Here is a 19,129-nt window from a genome sequence, read left to right as displayed (position 1 = left end):
ATATTACCTTCATTCAGATTGCTCTGCAAGGACTAAGAGTGAAGATGTGGACGTATGGGCTGCAGGGCAGTGCAGAAAGCGAGGCACCATCCCTGCTACAGTCATTAAACCCAAATCACTGCATCTTCTCTGCTGCTCTAATCCCACCGGCTGGATGAATCTGTCACACAGCACAGGTGTGTGTGCAGGTGCAGTTTCACCTCCTTTTCCCAGTATAGCAATATGCACTGCATGGACTTTAAGATCTCCCTATGTCTGATCAGCTATCGCGTGGGCAGCACTTAAGAACAAGGGAAGCTCGAGAAGCTGAGCACTGGAGCTCATGAAATAAGCCAGAGAGACACGAAGAATGTTTCAAAGAGAAGAAAAACAACAAATGAAGTGCTGGCTCACGCTGAAAGGCGAGGTGGGCTGGCGGGAGCTCCGCATGCGGAGGAGCTCACTCAGGAGGGCTGACAAAAACATGGGCAGAGGGCGTTGGCTTCGGGCAGCACTCACACCGAGCTGCACACATGATGCAAGGCGGGGTTCGGAGCTGCAACCGCCCCACCCTGGGCCTGCGAATGACCCAAAGCACCTCATTCATCACACAGGGACAGCTGCTGGACTGGGAACTGAGACAGAGCTGCCCGCTGCTTCCAGGTAGGCCCTGACATTCCCTTGCCCGGCCACCAGCCAGGCCTCACAGGGGCTCTGGATCCCTCATACCTGCAGCTTCTTGCTTCTCTGGGCACAGAGCACAACCAGAGCTTCCACCTGCGTGTTGCACCTCTCTCTTTTCTCCATCTGCTGGGGCTTGAGGACTTGGCTGAGTGTGTGCTAAGGTGATAAGCTGGGTTAATTTTCCTCCTCCTGGCACTGCTCTCATGATGAACACAAGGAAAGAGGATACCCCATCCTGATAGAGCAAGCTACGTGCTGCTGTAGCATGTATGTTTGCTTTCTCTGCAAAATAGAGAGTGGCAAGGAGCTTCCTGAAGCAGCTATGAATCATTGGACTTAACTGGCACCCACCCAGGGCCCCAGATGGGAGAAGAAGAGCTTTTTCTAAGCCCTTCTCACATTCTTGTGCAAATAGGAGGGATGAATGATCTCCATCCCCGATGCCAGACAGTTTTCTGGGCCAAATTCACACATGAGTCTAAGGAAGCCAAGGGGAACTGAAACTGGTGTAGCTCCCCCTTCCTTCCGCTCCTCACGATGACTATATTTCATATATTCAGATCCTTCTGGGACTGCTTAGACTGACTTTGTGTAATTATTTTCATCCTTGGATTAAACAGGCCAAATATGTAAGCTGGATCTCAGCTTGCTCTTATTTTACATCATATTTTCTGCCTTTGGCATATACATTACACAGCAGCAGATTGGATTTAAGTAGGGTTTTTTTTTTCAGAATAAAAGCCCGTCTTGACTTGAGGGTGTCAATTCCTTAGTAATTATTGCTGCTGTATCTTATTTGAGTACTTCAAAGGACCACAGAAAAGTCTTAAACTTTTTAATCTGTTCATACTGGCTCTCAGTATACACATACAGTCTGACACCCTCCAGTCGTAGAGCACACACAGCTCACTCAGCCTACAGGTTATGGGAAAGCTGTGACTTGGTGCATAAGCCTGTAACTACAGCCTTATCTCTGCCAGCTGTGCTCCATCCTTCTTTGCTTGCAATCACTGATGAGATATGCAGAGGTGTACACATTCACGAGTGCACCTAAATCTGATGGATATCCCTCCTCTCAAATTAAAATGCTGATTCAAGTCAAAGATAAAAGAATACAATGGCTGTGGGATCCCTAGCGGAGGGTTTGAAATCAGCTTTCATCTGCCGTGTCAGATGTGTGGGGCCTGTAGGTACAGGAGAAGGGATAGACTTTCAGTGAATTGTGCTTTGTAAAGTCCTGCAGTCTCTTCTGCATGGAGTTGCACAGTATTTACACATTATGAAATGTATGACATAGTCCACCTGCTGGAGGGTCAGGGTCAACAGGTGCAGTCAAAATTAACAATATTTTTGATGTGTAGCACCTTTCTTGCTATTGGCAAAGTGCCATCTAAAAGTTTTAAGCTCCCATAATAGAAAATCATTTGCTGAGCAGCTTTTATGAGCAGCCAGAGATTTCCATGCTTTCTAGGGAAGTAACAATAGTTTTGGTATCTTCAGCTGTGGCTCATCTGCACTATGGTCTGTCTTAATTGTTCTGCGATCACTTAAGAGTCTAAAATTAGAATTCTGTTCCTTGGTTCTTGTGAGATCTTACAGTCCAGTGTCTACACTTACTATTAATACATGGCCACAACCTTCTTCCAGGCTCTTCTCTCTAAATTTGTGTGCTAAACAATTGATGAAAATACAGTTGTGATGAGCAGAAACAGCACAAGGGGCAAATCTTAGCCACACACCTGAGCGGATATTTTCCCACCAGTCCCAGCTCTCCTAAACTTCTTTCCTCACTGCCCCACACAATAAATTCCATCTTCTCTGCACTGCTGATGTCTCCTAGGGGCTCAGGAGGTTTCCATTATGCTTCTTTTTCAGCACAGGTGAACATATGTTCTTCACCAAGGCTCGCCTACGTCCAACCTATAAGCCCATTTCCTCTAGAGATAATACAGGAATGCCTACCATGGCTTTTGTCCATTCTCCTCTCTGTCCCTGTAACCTGCAGGTGCCAAGCAGGGAAGATTGCTTCAGGTTGCTGTGTGTCTCATGTTGGTTTTGTCAGGAGTGCTTACTCCAACACCACTCTTCTATTCTGTTTAATTTTCATAAAATATTTGTTTCTTGAAATTTAGGATTGCTTGGCTATTAAGGCTGTAGGCAACTTCTGTCAGGATGACTTTTTCTTTGTTGCAGATCCCTGGGTAATGACAGTGGGCCTTGTGTTGCCGATTCCCAAACTTGTTCTGGTTTGTAGGCACCCCAAGGGCTGTTCTGCAGTGCTGCTCTGTTGTAACTTGTTCCACTATTAAAAGTGAAAAGCTCCCTCAGATTAAAAAAGTGTAAACGAAGAAAATGAAAGATTAATGCTGTACCTGAACCTAATCCCTCTTCAAAGCTGTCTGTAAGATCTCCCTTGCAGTTACCCAAGACCTCTCCAGCCATGCTCATGTTCCTCTATCATACAGCCCTTGGCCCCACTCTCTCCAAGTTAATTGGAAAGTCAGCGGGTGCTATGGGGTGAAAATAAGCACCTCCTTTCTTCAGATCAGTGTGGGGAGTTATATTTGCAGTTTTCTCTGGGATTTAGGCATACTGAGACTGTAAATAAAATACTGTTCAAACTTGTTTGCAGTATTCACAGTTGCCTGGATATGCTGATTTTGCACTAGACTTGCGCTGCTGTTTAGCAGTGAATTGGCTACCCCGTCTCATCTCTTCCTGGATAGCATGACTCATGTTAGAAATTGCTTCATGAGTTTCTAATAACTTGATTACAGAGTGTATACATATGGCATCTTTTCGAAGGTCTCAGAGCTTGTGAGATACAGCTAGCTTTTCACAGCAACCACACGTGATTTATAATAAAACTTAGTAATAGGGCATTTGGAATATCTCACTCCTTCATTCCTTTGCAGTTTTGAAGTTTCAGGCAGTTTTCTGAGGACTTTCCATTACCTTTGAGAGCTTCTGGTTTTCTGTGGCACCTGATCAGCTTGGAAACGGAAGTGGGAAAGTGTTCTTCACTTCTTTCTAAAAGATCTTTACAGTAGGAATAAAGTTTAAACTCTGGGAGAGGAAAGTCAATGTTTCGTCCAGAGAAAAAAATAGCCATTTCATTTTAAGTGACAATTTTGTATCCAAATATAAATCACATTTCATTTGCTTTTCCCTGCTGTTCAGCAGGGGAATGAGAGGGCCTTCCCAGAAAGGAGGGAGGATGCTCAGGAAGGAGAGTCTGCAGCCTCAGCCTGAAATGAAAGGAGGAGGGGACATAAGACTGTCAGAGCGAATCTGGGTCATCACTGTTGTTCTGTTGCTGTTTGTACCTGCTGGACAAAACCTTCTCCACCCTCTCCTCTGGGAGGACTAAGTCCCATAGAGGCTCTTTGTGCTGTTTTAAGGGCTGAGAGGGAGTCAAATGTTACCATGAACGAGCTGAATTATTAGCCCCCGGTGCTGTACTTAACAGCACCACCGATCTACATCCAGTGAGGCCCATTTTCCACACTGCATGAATCACTTGCTCGTTTTTTGTGCTCACTAGCTTCACATTTTAATTTTCCATTCCTCTGGCTTTCCTCATGTGGATGAATAATGGACCATTTATAATACATCAACAATATCAGTGCACACGATTATGGCCTCAGTCAGTGTAATCCCTTCAGACAGCTCGCAGAGCACAAATGTGCTTTCTCTGTCAGGACAGATAAATGCCCATCATGCAGAGCCACGTCCTGCTCCCACCCAGTCAGTAGAAGGAGATGCCAGCCTGGCAATTTGTCCCTCTGCCACCCTGAATATCTCTCAGAAGCTGAGTCATGAAGTGGAACCCATAATAATGGGTGATTCTTTGAACCAAGGGACAACCATCAGCTGTGCTAACAATTACAGATGGAAATGGGCTTCAGGCAGCAGTTTATCATCAAGCAAGCTGTGCCCTTCTATTGCTGTAAATAAATGTCTGGGTAAACTTTTACTGAATTTGAATAATTAAGGCAATTCCACTGAAGTCTACTGCGTGGCATTAGGGGCTGAGCCTGTTCCTGCTATGCTCACTGCAGTGGCTGTGGGGCTCTGTGCAGAGGCAGCCTTGAGGATCGAGCCCTGCTTCTTGCCCTGTGCTGGATGCTGGCTGATTCATTCTTATCTTGTGGGGATGCTACTTGAAGGATGGCATGCTTCAATCTGTGCATCCAAAGATCTTCATCAAGTACTAAGAGATGAGGCTTAAGCAAAGAACTTGTACTAATCACAGTTTTGCCTTTCTATTTCCTTAACATACACCTTTGTCTGCTGAATTTCTTCAATATTTGGAAAAGGCATATTTTCCTGAAACCAGAATTTTGAGTTTGGAAATCTATAGGGTGAACACTGCTTAACCAAATCACTCCATACTCAGTATACCATCAGTAGGAGGTGATGAAATGTGCTTATTTCGCATGAAATGGGAACAGAGCCACTGTCACATGTGCTGGCTCCTGACCACCCCATGCACAAACCGAGGCCTGTGTTGCAGTTGCCTGTGGGATTTGGAGAGAGCCCCAGAGCCTGTGAGCAGGGAGTATTGCATGAGCAGATATATCAGAAAACAAACACACTCATGTGAGCCAGCAGCTGATGGAAGAACCCAGCTCACCTCTGATGGCTCCCAGTTTGCTGTGCTCCCATAGAAAGGCTTTGCTTCCAGCCTGCAGGGCTTCTGGGGCTCTGCCATCTTCCTTTTCATCCCCTGTTCACTGAGTTTGCATCAGAAACTGAGGGCACTTCTGTTGCCCAAACTCCACCATATACGTAATCTCTCCTCTTATAACAATGAGAGTTATTTGCTTTCATTTCATCTATGGACAAATGTAGCTGGAACCAGCATGGCCCCATGTTTTGTGCAAGACTGAACAGTAACTTTGTTTACCATCACCATTATTATTAAGTTAGGGGGAAATAATTGTGGCGCATAAGAGTTCATTCAGTCATTTGGGTCATCTGCAGCTGAGCTCAAAGACAACAGTGCAGTGAGGGGAAAAGATTTTTGCAGCATATCAGGGATACCAGGGCTGCTTTGTGTAGCATACAGCTCCAGGAGGAGGGTGCCTTTCAGATGGGACCTTTCCAATAGCTTCACAACAGCAAACATGGAGCAAAGAAGCCCAGAACTACAAAGCACCGAGATGCAAAGAGGAAGTCAATGTCCTTCTGGGGCACTTGCAAGCTGCTTCAGCTGAAAAAGCTGAGGTGCCAATGTCAGATAAATTTACAAGTTATCTGATCTTGTATTTCCCCAGAAATTCTTGCTTTTCCCCCCACGAGGGAATTCTATCACTCTGTGGTGAGTGGTTCATTTAAAACAAAGTCCTCCAACTTGGATCTGCCCCATCACTTGACTTAACAGATACTTGATACCAACCAAGCAGCATAAGAAATCAATCCCACCACACTTCTGATTTCCAATAGCAAACAGTGTCTCCAGTGTCACCCACTGAGTCCCTTCCCTGTGGCAGCCAACAACACACACCAAGCCAGGGCACAATGGCAGCAATGACCCTGGTTTTCCACAGAACACCCTCGTTGAGTCCCAGCAAGGGAAGGACAAAATGGGGCGAACATTCACAGCCTGGAGGTGGGCAGTTTGTGAGATAAGGAAGAAGGAAGCTGGGGCTGGATTGTTTGCAGTTAGATTTTCCTGCTCGCCTGGGCTTCCCAAGGGTCAGCTCATGTCCACAGATTTGCTCGGAAGAATCACCTTTGTCATAAGCCCTGACCATACAAGCCCCCACTCTATGGAGTGCTTGATAGAAAGGAAATTAGCCAAGAACACCAAAGCGAAACAAACAATTTATGATTTTTTTTACAATAACTGAAAATTTCTCTTTTCCAGTGGGGTCTGAACTATTGCATGGAATGTTTATACTTTACTTTTTATCAGTGTCTGCTCTTTATACAAGATCTAAAAACATCAGGGATACATCCTTGTAACTTCAAATTTGATAGAAAAAATGTGTCTTGCTCAAATACAACAAATGTCTCACAAAAATTTTTATGGTACATTTCTCTTCAGAAATATCCAGCTCAGTATACTGTCACTCAAAAATACAGAACTTGTTAACGTTGTATTTACAGTTTGGCAGGTTTTAGGACATTTTTCCCTTATGGGTGTCCAAACTGAAGAAAAATGACCAATCTGAGCTGGTAATAAAAGAGAAGGATTTAAGACAGACTAATGCATCAGAGAAAACAAATAATTTGTTTTAAATCATTCCTTTCTCAGATACTTGAGCATTGCCACCTGGCACGATCGGGTTATTCGTTCGCAGTAACACCCTTCTCTCCAGCTTGAACTTTTGTTCTTCTCTTGTCAGCTGTTTGACGCTAATTTTCACTTTTCAAGGGCACTCTTGGTTCTGCTTTCTGTCCAATATTGCAGGTTCTAAAATATTAAAATAATAAATGTCCAGGGTCAGCCAGCTCTGAACTGTGGTTGAGAAGGGAATTAAGTGCAGCAGAGAAAATGAATAGAGCTGATTGGTGAGAACACAGTATAAATACTAACTTTTAATTAAAGCCCTTTGCAGCACGCAGTCTGGAGGCAGGTCTCCAGTGGGGAGGAGGACACTGGCTTTAGGTGGACCATCAGCCAGATTCTCCTCAGCTCCATATGCACTAATCCACAGCTGATGGGGCAGGAAGGTAGCAAATCCACAAGAATTATGGTTTTCTTCAATTCCTGCACAGGCTCTGCTAATTATAGCAGTTTTCCGCCAAGTCTATGGTTGCATTGGCCCTGGGTCTGGGTGGCTCCTTTTTTCTGGTTCATTGTGTCCAAGCCACTTTGTCTGTAGGAGGTCAATGCCAGCACTGTCAGAGCTGGTGAAACTGCATTTGGAGGACAAAGGGAGATGGAACATATGCCCCAGGACAAAGTAAAAGAAGCTTTCCAGCGTGAATTGGTTTCCTTTTTCTACTCCTTTTTCATCTTCTATTCATGAAATGATTGGTCTTGGAATTGTCTCATGTTGTTTCATTTCTAAACAATGCTTTCTCTGTTGTTGGCAAAGTTTTTTATTTACACTTGCAGATCAGCATTTTTGGCTTCCTTAATTTTTTTTCTCTCCTCATCAGCAAGAATATTAACCACTAAATTGAAAAATATATATTTAGGAATCCCAGAAGAAAACATGCAACTTTCTGAAAATGCACAATTCTTCCCTCGGTTTGTTTTCCTTTAGCCCAAATTCAGTTTCTCCACCTCCGATACTGTGGAGTTGACGTGTATTTTTCTTAACAGAGGAGAAACCTGTCACTACATGAAATTCTAGCATTTCCAGCCTGCCACACAGTGCTGGTAGAGCCCACCAAGAGCAGGTAGACAGTGGAGCTTCTTTTGGGTAAATTCTCAGATGAAAAGATCATAAAGAGCACAAGACTAACCTGTTCCAAAGACAGATTCCAGTTAAGTTACAAGATACGTGAATTACACCCATTCATTTTTTTTTTTTTTTTTTTTTTTTTTTTTTTTTTTTTTTTTTTTTTGAGAGGAGGGGAATTTGTTTGTATTGCCTAGCTTCAGAATGAGGTCTTTGAGTTCAACACCAAGGCTTCTTAAAGGGAGCAGTGATGAAATCTCATTTCCATACCTGGCTCTCTCTCTGTTTATGAGGTTATATGCCTACCTGCAGATGGATGAGATCTATGCAAAAAAGTTTTGGAGAAAATCAATCAAATTGATGGCTGATGTATTGCAAAAGAGAAGAAATTCAGAGGAAATCTGTGTGGCTGGCAAATGTATCTTTTTACTTCAAACCTCAAGCTTATAAAATATATAAATTCTCTTGTCTTAATAACATGTAGAATCACAGGTAACAAAGATGTCTACAAGTCAGTGACTACAGTGATATTTATCTTCTTCTGGGCTGATCTGATTGTTGGTGGCCCAATCCACAGACAACTATTTATTCCTTTCATGGCTTGTCTGATATCCACCTTTTCTACACCTTCTGTTCACACTGATCTTGGTTTTCCTTTCCTTTTTCTTACTTCTCCAATTCCTCCTCTTCTCCGCCTATTTCCCTTTAAGCATGAGGATCACAAATTTTTAAATCATTTCTGAGTTAACAAGCCCATTTCATGTAACTGGTCTCTGCTATCCTTGAGGAAGTTGCTGACCTCCCATTTTTCTCCCAAATTTCTTAACGGTCAAAATTGCTAAAAAGGAAGAAGAATGGAAATGATCATCCTTACATCCTCTATGAAAAAGCGCATGAATTTGTGTTTCAGAGCATGCTTTATTGTAGTCTCTGTGAACATCCTGTCTCCGTCTCTTTAGAACAAAGGACAAAGAAGAAAATTCTCATTGTTTTTCCTCTCCTTTCTCAATTACTAATAATGCATCACGCCCTTATGTGCAGGCTTATTATCAATCCATTCACAAGTCAGGGTGTGAATAACAATAATAAAAGCAAGCTTATATAATTCCACTGTGTATTCTCAGCCTTACCTTTGAACCTAGGAAAGAAAACAAATTTGTAATACAGGGAGCTGTAAAACAGGGCTAGAGGTGGAATAGAGAAATGCAAGATATAGTTGTACTCCCTGGCAAGGCAACAGAGTGGAGATCTTTCAGTATTACTTTGGTATAATTTAGAGTTTCTCTTAATATTTAGATATCTGTCACAAAGAGTAAATAAGAAGAGATACCTGGAGCATGCCTGGTGAATTAGTTGGTTCTATTGTGGTAAAATCATTTGGAGAAAATGATCAGCTTGGTATAATGTTTTTAATAGCCCAGGAGGCAAGTTTGATGAAGATTGTGCTGCTCTGTTGCTTTTTTACAGATAAATCAAGCAAGCATAGTGTATTCATGTCAGTCAGATAAAGATAAAACACTTAAATAGCCTTGAAACTCCACCATATGGATCTTCTATTGATTGTCAAGAGGAAAGATTTTAGGCTTCAAGTTATGTGGAGATAAATCTCTACTATACGAGTTTCATTCTGTAGAGTTATAGCAACACGGCACCACTCAGATGTCAGTGCTTACGCATTCAGTCCTGAGCTGAAACTGGAAAAAGGCCAGGGACAATGAACGTAGATGCCTTAAAAAAAAAAAGTACATAAAAATTTCTTCCACGTTTATGGAAAAAACAGTTGGCTTCTGTCAACTTAGCCATGTATTTGTCTCATGTGGGCTTTAAAAATGCTGGAAAGATCGAAGAAACACCCATCAATATAGAATCATAGAATCCTTAGAGTTGGAAGGGATCCTTAAGGGTCATCTAGTCCAACTCCCCTGCAGTGAGCAGGGACATGCACAGCTAGATTAGATTGCCTGGGGCCTGATCCAGCATCACTTTGAAAGTCTCCAGAGATGGGGCATCCACCACCTCTGGGCAACCTGTGCCAGTACCCCTCCACCCTCACTATAAGAGACTTTTTCTTTATATCCAAACTAAACCTACCCTCTTTAAGCTCTTTATTTCCCCTTGTTCTATCACCATAGACCGTGATAAAGAATCTGTCTTCTTCTTTCCGGTAGCTCCCCTTCAGATATTGAAAGGCGGCTATCAGGTATATATTGTATTCAGCAATGAGTTTAAACAAAGCACACACTGGGGATGGAACACACTGCTTCTGAATTCTGATGGGACTGCAGCCCGCTGAAGTGCTGTGGGTTGCACTTCTGGTTCTGAAGGCGGGAGCCAAATTTTTGCATCCAAACAAACTGTCTCTGCCTAGAACCACCATGTCAGGCTGGGCTCCTTGTTTGCATGCCTGTTTCTAAAAATATATGTTGTTTGTCAGGATTACGTCAAAAGATGGTTCAGAAAGTCTGAACACTAGTATAATTCCAACGACTGTAATCACCCAGGGAGGTGGTAGAGTCATCACCCTGGGAGGTGCTCATGAAACGTGTAGATGTGGCACTGAGGGACGTGGTGGAGATGGGGGGGATGGTCTTTTCCAACCTTAACGATACTATGATACTATGACTGAGCATAGAAATGGCGATATTAGAAAAGCAAGCCAAAAAATGAGCTGAATTCTAGAGGTCTTGAAGCTCAGGAGGCTCCATCCCAGGAGCAGCTGCAGCAGGTCTTGCTTGATGCCTGATACGGCGAGGAACCTTGGCTCTCCTGCACCTGCACACTCACATCATCTCTCCTCCCTCCTTCATTGCCAGGCCTCTCTACTTTGCCTGCAGCCCACTGAGTTATTCTGTTTCATGAGTGTAGATGTGACATGAGAAAATACTGCTTGCATATGAGCTGGGTGTGCCTCACATGACATTTAGATTAATTGTATAAGATTATATATATATAATTGTGTATCCTATATCATAACTAATTATATAATTATTATATACGTTATATATTAATATAGTAATATGAAACACTGTCTACTTCATACGCAGAGAAATTGTGTATTAAAGAAAATTATATATAGTATTGATTCATTTTCCTATATATGCAATCTTATATAACTAATATATAATAGTCTGCATTAATTACACAAAATTCTTTCCAGAATTGGCTATAATATAAACACTGTAGTTCTGTTAAGACTTGGTTTTACAAAATGCCTGTGTTAAGCATCCGCTCATGACAGGAAGCTGAGCATTACCTTTGATTTTCACTGACCAATTTCAGTGCGCCCACTGAAGAAATCGGGTGCATCCATTCTAAAGCTGGGTCTGAAAATACAGCACCTACAGAACTTGAGATCCTGAAATCTATTCACAGGCGACAGCATAAAAATCCACAGCATATCTGCCACAAGATGAAAGCAGCCCATCAGCAAACACAAGTTCCTTTAGCTGGTATAGGATTTTACCTGTTCTCATCCTGCTTCAGTGTGCTGGCAAAGCAGCCGGGGCTGCTTATGTATTATTTGTTTTCGCACCCCTTCACCTCTCATCTGTTTGACAGCATGCAAACAAACAGGCAAATACTTCTGCAAAACAAGGAAATCCCAACTGGGACCTCTTACTGTGATTTTTCAAAACTTCAGGGAAGTGTAATCTGAAGAGGGAAGAATTCCTCAGATGGGGAGGGAGAAATCAGCTGTGTTATGAATTCCTTGCCCTTGTTGGGGGTGGGGAAATGTCAACAGGTGAGAGGAGAGCTGGGAGTTTGAGTAAAGCAGTTTCTGCTTGTGCTGAGTGGCTTTCTGCACATGTTGGTGTTGCAAAGTGTGCTGGCACCCCAAGCTGTGAATCATGGTAGCACTGAACGTGGTGCATGGTCTGTCAGCTCTCAGTTCTCAGGCTTTTGGGAAAAGAATTAAACTGCTGGGGAAAAAAAAGAAAAAAAAAACTGTCAAGAAAAAAAATAATGTGAAGAGGACAGAGGAGCAGCCTTGAAACTCGTTCGTACTGTGCTGTTTGTGACAGACTGTATCCTGCCTGTGTGCATGCTTGCATGAGAGTTTACTAATACATATAATGTTAATTACCCACTTATGTCCTGAAGCAAGGCTGGGAATGAATTTCAGGAAAAGAGATGTTTGTTTTGCACCAGCGCCCACATCCCATATACTCTCGGTCACGAGGAAATTGCCCCGTACCTCCACCCTGCGAGTGCTCGTTCCTGCAGCTGTAGGCACCAAGCAGGGAGAACCCACAGAGCTTACAGGAACCCCTGTTCCTCAACCTCCCCCACCATGGAAAACTCATTCGGGAGCAACCCTGGGTCTGCACACTGCTCCTGCCCCAGCTGAAGCAGTACAGCTGTTGCTTTAGTAGAGAAAGGGATTGGATTTCACAGGCTGTGTAATCTGCGACAGAGTTCTTTGGCTTGGGGAGAGCAACGAGCCTCACCCAGGCTTAGCCATCCCCTTTCTGCCCGTAGAGGAACGCCCCGGTTGACATAGAAGGAAAATTGTTTGCTGAATTTCTGCACAGCCCTCCTTCCAATTGCTGGAGAGAGAGGGGGGAGTGAGAGAGTTTAAGGCAGGCTCTGCACTGGTGTTCTGGGCTATTTCAACTTCAGGGCAACTTTAGAGAACTTCAGTTATTTTTGGTAAGTTTTTTTTTTTTTTTTCTAACAAAAGTCTCTCTCTTTCTTTTTCATCTTTGATGCACAAGTTTGTAGCAGACAACGGGCTTTCAGTACTGCGAGGAGATGTGGGCGTGTGCGTTTGGTGTTCTTTGATGCAGAAACTGAGCATTCTGAGTATAAAATCGTAGTGTTCCCAGCTGCTTGTTAAGTGAAACCTGCAGCCTCTGTGGGTTAAGTGTTACTGCTGGGGGAAGGCACAGCGAGCGCTGCAGCTGAGGTGCATCCCACCTGGCACATAGTTTTGCTTCTTTCTTGCGGATGGGAAGATATACAGTCAGGGATGAAATGTGTTCAGCCTGCCTGAAGTTTCTGAGCTCCTCTGGTACTGCAGGAGTTTCTAGTTTCTGTGCTCAGCCTCCCAAAGTTTTCCGAGAGATGTTGGTTCTCAGTGCCACACACACCCCTCCATTCAGTAATCTCTATTCCAGATCACGCACGTTGTTTTTCTGACTGCTTCTCCCTGTACACTTAACCCATCGTATGATCTCAAACATAGCAAAACTCTTTCCGTAGTACACAGAGCCTTATTCCCAATTGTTCCAGTTGTTGCAAGGTGCAAACTGTAATTTATGTACTATGAGGTTGTTTTCTGATGAATGAGGGGGTTTTGTGTGCTTTCCTTATATATATATATATATATATATATATATATATATATATATATATATATATATTCAGATGTTTATAATATCAGTGCTTCTGCAAGTGGAATTTATCTGTCTGGATATTATATCTCAAGAAATACCATTTGCAATATATATAGATATCATGATAACAGACTGACTTGGAACCAGAATCTCTGTACGTTAGTGGTATTTGAGACTTAAGACCAACCTTGAAGAATTAAATAACAGAGATAAGTGATGCTGTCTATAGAAGTGGAATCCTGAATGTCTTCATTGCAAGGCTGATGAGGCCAGGTGACAAAATGCTAGTAAATATGCTGGGTAACAATCTTCTGTCCACCTGTCTAGATCCTTTGCCTCATCCAGCACCTTAATATGTTTCTGAACACATGACTTCAGATGCTCTGAGTTTTATCAGTGGCCACCTGTAGAAAAGCTAAAAAATGTTCTTAATGCTTTGAGAGAAAAGAGAAAAACCATCACTCAAGAGAAAGCACTAGAAGTTTATCCTTCTACAACAAAAACACTGTTCTTACAAAACAAGAAACGCAGAAAGTTGAAAGGTGACTAATTAAAGAGATAGAGAACTTTGCTTACAATCACCTATTGCATACATAAGGGAAAACTTCTAAGCATTGCTTTGCTCTGCATCTTACTACAGTAAAGAAAAACTATAAGGAATTGTGCAGGTCCAAGCAAATTAAAGGAAAAGAAGCTTACGTCAGCCAATTTATTCTCAAAATCCCCATCTTAGCAGTTCAAAAGTCCAGTGTGAAATGGTTGCAGATGTTTAGTGGTGCAGGAAAACACATCATGTCTCAGAATTTATTAGGTTTTATTAGTTATGGTTAAAATGATAAGTGTGACTGGAGCTTTTAATTGCCGTAACTCTGTAACAATGGAGTTAACAATAACTCTTCGACCATAAACTGAAAACTATAAATCTGCATGAGGCCCTGTGCAGCACTGACATGTTCTGTGATGGCTGGAGCTTTTCCGTGGAAGCATGTAGATTTGTTAGTGAAAATTGCATTTTACTATCTTTGGTGTGGCACTCTCATAAAGTAAACTCTACTATTAGATTACGAGGCTTGTGTAAATCTCTAGCTGAAGCCAGCCTGCCTCTAGTCAGAGCCTGTAAGTAATTCATTGGGGATGGCTGCCTTCCAACCTCTATGAAGAGGGTGTTAAAGTCTTCGCAGGCAGACAGGGCAGCAGTAACTTCTAGCACTGATTTGCCAGGGATTTGGAGATGGTGTGTGCTTTATGCTTATAATTGTCTTGGACGCTCAATCTGCATTCACAGCTATGAGGTCAACGTGCCTCTGTTCACTTTTGGCTGTACTTGAAGCTCATCACTGAAACAAAATCCAACTGTCTGTAATCCATAGTAGAGGGAATCACTGTGCTCTGAGTTAACCTCCTGCTGACTTTGGTGGGTTCAGTGCCCTGTGCTCAGTTCAGGGAGGCTGGGCTGGAGCCACTCTTCTTCAGGGAACAACACTGGGAACTTCACTGACACTTTCCATATTGGTATCAGTGTCAGTGGAGGGGGTAGGATGTGCGGTGTTGGGATCGTGTGGAAATATCATGCCTTCTGTGAAGCCATAGGAATGTATATTGCCTTGGTTTCAACCTCTGAGAATGCACAGAGGCTTGGTTTTATTTTTCCTTGAGCCTTCTACTAGGGCAAAGTAGCCGATCTACGCAAGTACGGTAACCAAGGGGCATAAGTAATTTTTTTTCTAGGATTCCTCTAATTAGGAGCTCTAAATAGTCAGAATACCAGCCCATGCATTCCAAAAGTATGAAAGCTACTGGATTATATTCTGAGTGAAAATTATTTTCCGGATAGCATCACCTGACAGCTGCTGCCTTTCCTGCTTCCCTTAGCTGTAACTACCAATCTGCCTGGCAGGCATTTCCCTCCAACACTGAGCAGAAGAGCAGTGCTGAGTGAAGGTTAGACCCTGCTGGGACCGTGCTGCTGTCTCCATGCAGGTGATAGATAGGATAACACTCCTGAGGCAAGAAGGATCCCTCAGATGACCTGCAGCAATGGCAACTCACTAAATCTATGTGTTCACTAATGCCTTGTGCTCAGGATGTTAAGGTAGAGGTTGAAATACATTATTTTATATTGGGGAAACAAAACTGCATGCTAGGGGAGGACGTTTTGCGTGCTAAACACTCCTTACCAACATTTTTATATTCTGTGAGGAGGCTACAGGTAGCTAATTGAATATCTGGAAGGAAGTGCTGCCCTACTGCAGAGCATAGGTCTATAGTTTGCTGTCAGAGAAGGAGGTGCCATGAGTTTGCCATCCATATCTGGCCAAATGCTCTTAGAGAGGGTGAAGCAAAATACATTAATGTTTCTATGGCACATAATAAGCCAAGCTAACCACTGGAGGATGCATCAGCTCCCACGTCCCAGGCACTGCAGCTCTGCAGGGAGTCCCAGGTTGCAGGAACAGTCCCTGTGAAATTCCACTAAGCAAGGATGCAAGTGCCTGAAGAAGAGCAGGCACCTAGCCTGTCCACTCCAGCTGCCCAATAAAGATAGCAGTGTCTTCAGAGGACAGAATTATCTGTTTGTTTTTGTTTTGTTTTGTTTTGTTTTTAATTTAAAGGAGGAGATAAGGTTTATATGATTTCCAAGCCCACTGAAAAATGCTTGAGACTCCAAAATCATAGTAACTTCACTGCTGGACAAATGTTATTTCTCCTCTGTAGCTGAGAACAAACAGCATTTGATTTTGATAGTAGTGACTATGTCTGATATTTGCAGAGTTGGGGAGCAGCTGTTATCCCTGCTGCCATTGGATTTTAAATATCTTTCTACCTGTCCACTGACCTCTCAACAATCCCCCCTTGACTAGTGGTGTGTTTGCATCTCAGCCTCCCAGCATCTAAAAGCAAAGGTTCAAGCTGCATGCATTTCTTCTCATTTCTGCATATTGACAGAAAATCTTCACCATGCAGTGAGTCCTAGAAGCTCCCACACTTCACCAGTCTAATTATCCCTGTTTTTCCTAAGTATCCTCACACTCCAGCACTAGAAAGTTAATGCCATTCCACTTTCCACAGGTCACTTCTTCATTTGCTTGCTGTGTGGTTTGCCACAGCATCCAGAGTTTTGACTCTCAGCAAGTCTTAACTCTCCTTTTCCCTCAAAATAAGTATGCGCCTGAAGTTTTCCTTTCCTTGCCTCACGTTGTTCTTGTTGTAATCCAAAGATCCAGCTTTGACAGAATTATATGGGGCAGTGAACTGAAAAATGGAAATTTCAGCTTGAAGGAGAAGCTCAAAGGAATTCCAGGATGTTCTTGCCACATAGCAAGAGCTACTTTAACCAATGTTGGCATTATATTCCAAAGGGGAAAAAATGCCTAAGAGGTATTAGACATAATTTTGAGAATTAGTTAGAAAACAGCTTTTGGTGAGCCTCAAAGAGGTTAACAGCTCACCCTCAGGTCAGATAAGTATCCAAAAAGTTGCGGGCTTCTTGTTTGCTTGAAATTTCTGAGTGTTTATCAGAAGGCTTATGAGCTGGAGATCTGTGAAACTAATGTGAGAAAGCTAGTGGTTTCAGGTGATGATATTCCTTGGTGTGAGCTGAGCTTTCCCTGTTACCATTTCTAAAATCAGCCCAAAGCAGAAAATTTACAAGAATGCAAAAATGTCGTTAAACATTCCCCAAATATTTTCATATATGCCAGAATGGGTCTGATTTATGTTCTAGTGAAAGGTTGCATTGATTTTTATACGAACTGTGTCCTCACCCTCCTTAAGGTTGGCTTTTTTCACATAATGGGCTTGATTGTGAGGAAAAAAATGACTTGTGCAACAAATAGCTTGGACAATTCAGTGTTGAATTAAAGTGAACTCAGTCAGAGCCCATTTTGGAGGCAGAGTGGGCATTTCCTCGTGAGAATGACCTGCATGTATGGTTTGTACTCACGGTGATGGATGACTACGAACGCAAATAATGTGCACAGTTATGAGGATAACTAATTTGTCATGCTTGCTATGACCAGAGTGCTGGAGGTGTTATGAAAGGCAGTGTGTTCATAGGCCTGGCTATTACTCACTACTTCTGGGGAAAGTGTTTGTCTAGAAGATTATCAACTTTGATGTAAAACAGACTTTAGAAAAGTATTTCACACACCGGTATTTACAAGAGGACATTTCAGTTATTCTGTGATTTACAGAGCTGGATGGAAGCAGAACCCCACAGATCTATCATGAGGAAAACACATTTAGTAATAGCACAGAAATCAGTGATCTAAGTCAATATTTGGATTCGTTGTCCTCAGTGGATTTAACAACCATTTCTGTCAGTCTAACAGGAATCTGTGAATGAAATAGGTTGAGTAGAGATAGCAGGAAAAAATTATTTCTTTTTATAGTTATACCTTCTTAGAGATTAAAGAAAAGCTTTTGGATAACTGCACTGGATTACGCCAGGAAATCTCATCATAGGGAATAAATTACATAATTATAATGTATATACTTATTCTTTACCAACACTGTATACACTGCAGCAAAAAGATATATTTTGGAGCAGGGGAACCCACTGTGTGCTCCTCTGCCACAGCCAATACCAGCCTGCAGAGCTTTGTGCTGCAGTGCAGAACAGCACACATAGAATACAGCCTCGTGAGCCCAAGGGGCTTCCCCTTGCACCAGAGCAAAGAGAATAAAGAAGAGGTACAAAAAAGCCATGACAGTTAGCATTTTCTCCTTCCCAAAAATCCTTCTTTTTTAAATACCTGATAAGAGATGGAGAAGGAAGGAAAACCATCATCTTCTAATCCCAAACAGGAGCTGGCTGTCACCCCAGCACAAACAGACCTGCTAACTATTCATTAGCTCTGTTCTTGTGAGGAGACAGAGATGGACTGTGATAAGTTTTTGGCTCTCAGATACACTTGAAAAATACAGGCGTGGACAGCCAGGGCCTGCATGCTCAGTCAGAGGGAGCTGGGACTGGCCAAGCTGGCACTGACCAATTGCAGGAAGAAGCAATGTCCTTAACCTGGCTGCACATCCATTGGAGAGAAGGAGTGATGCTTTTCTGCTCTGAAGAGGATTTGCAGAAGCAAACACCTCTGGGAGGAAGGCAGAGTCAAATCTGTCAGAATTACTATTGTTTTACAAAAAAGCCACAACCCAGTTATGTTTCTCAAGATTTATTCTTGTCATTTATTGCTGCTGCAGGCTGATTGCAGGTTAATGTTCTCACCACAGTAAGTGAAAAATAGCCACCTACTAGATGTGCCTCAGAGGACTTACAAGCTTTGTGTCCAGCCAATCAAGCTAAACAGGGGTGGCAGAAATGAGGAAATAGTTTTACAGGGAAAGGAAGGAGGCTTTTTTGGGCTGTGTTTTGGTTTGTCTCATTGTCTAGAAGATCCGAGAAATTTGCAGTCATAATAAATCCCTGCTGGTTGGAGCAAAGCTGGGGATCCTGTAATCCAGCATGTGGGTGCATGCAAAGTGCTTGTGGTGCAGGCACGCTGAATGGCCACATGCAATTGTTTTCTGAAATAAAGGGAATCTTGCAAAAAGAAGCTTAATATTTTAGGTAGACTGCAGCTGCTAAAATTTTTCTTCCCACTGTCAAGTCGTGCCCTGTGAGTGTTTGGAGGAAAGACGGACACAACATGTAACACTGCATTTCCTCATGACGTCTGTCCAGCTCCTCTGAAGTCCCCTCCGGTAGCCACAGCAGCTCACAGGCAGCAGAGTTATGGCAACACAACACAACACTTACCGCTCTCTGACAGA

At 42.8% G+C, this 19,129-nt stretch overlaps 1 protein-coding gene across 1 annotated transcript in view; it reads left to right on the top strand.

The window, feature by feature from the left end:
- The first annotated feature begins 548 nt into the window (after positions 1-548).
- Positions 549-19,129, top strand: part of AHNAK2 (AHNAK nucleoprotein 2) — a 56,711-nt gene continuing 38,130 nt past the window's right edge. Inside the window, 1 exon segment of the mRNA XM_085225742.1 lies at positions 549-642. Coding sequence (XP_085081868.1) covers positions 564-642 — 79 coding nt within the window. The 5' untranslated portion in view covers positions 549-563.

Source organism: Meleagris gallopavo, chromosome 5 (genome assembly GCF_905368555.1).
Source record: "Meleagris gallopavo chromosome 5, MGAL_WU_HG_1.1, whole genome shotgun sequence".
NCBI classification, from domain to species: Eukaryota; Metazoa; Chordata; class Aves; order Galliformes; family Phasianidae; genus Meleagris; species Meleagris gallopavo.
The sequence above is the reverse complement of the archived record's forward strand: the minus strand, read 5'-3'. Positions and strand labels throughout refer to the sequence as shown.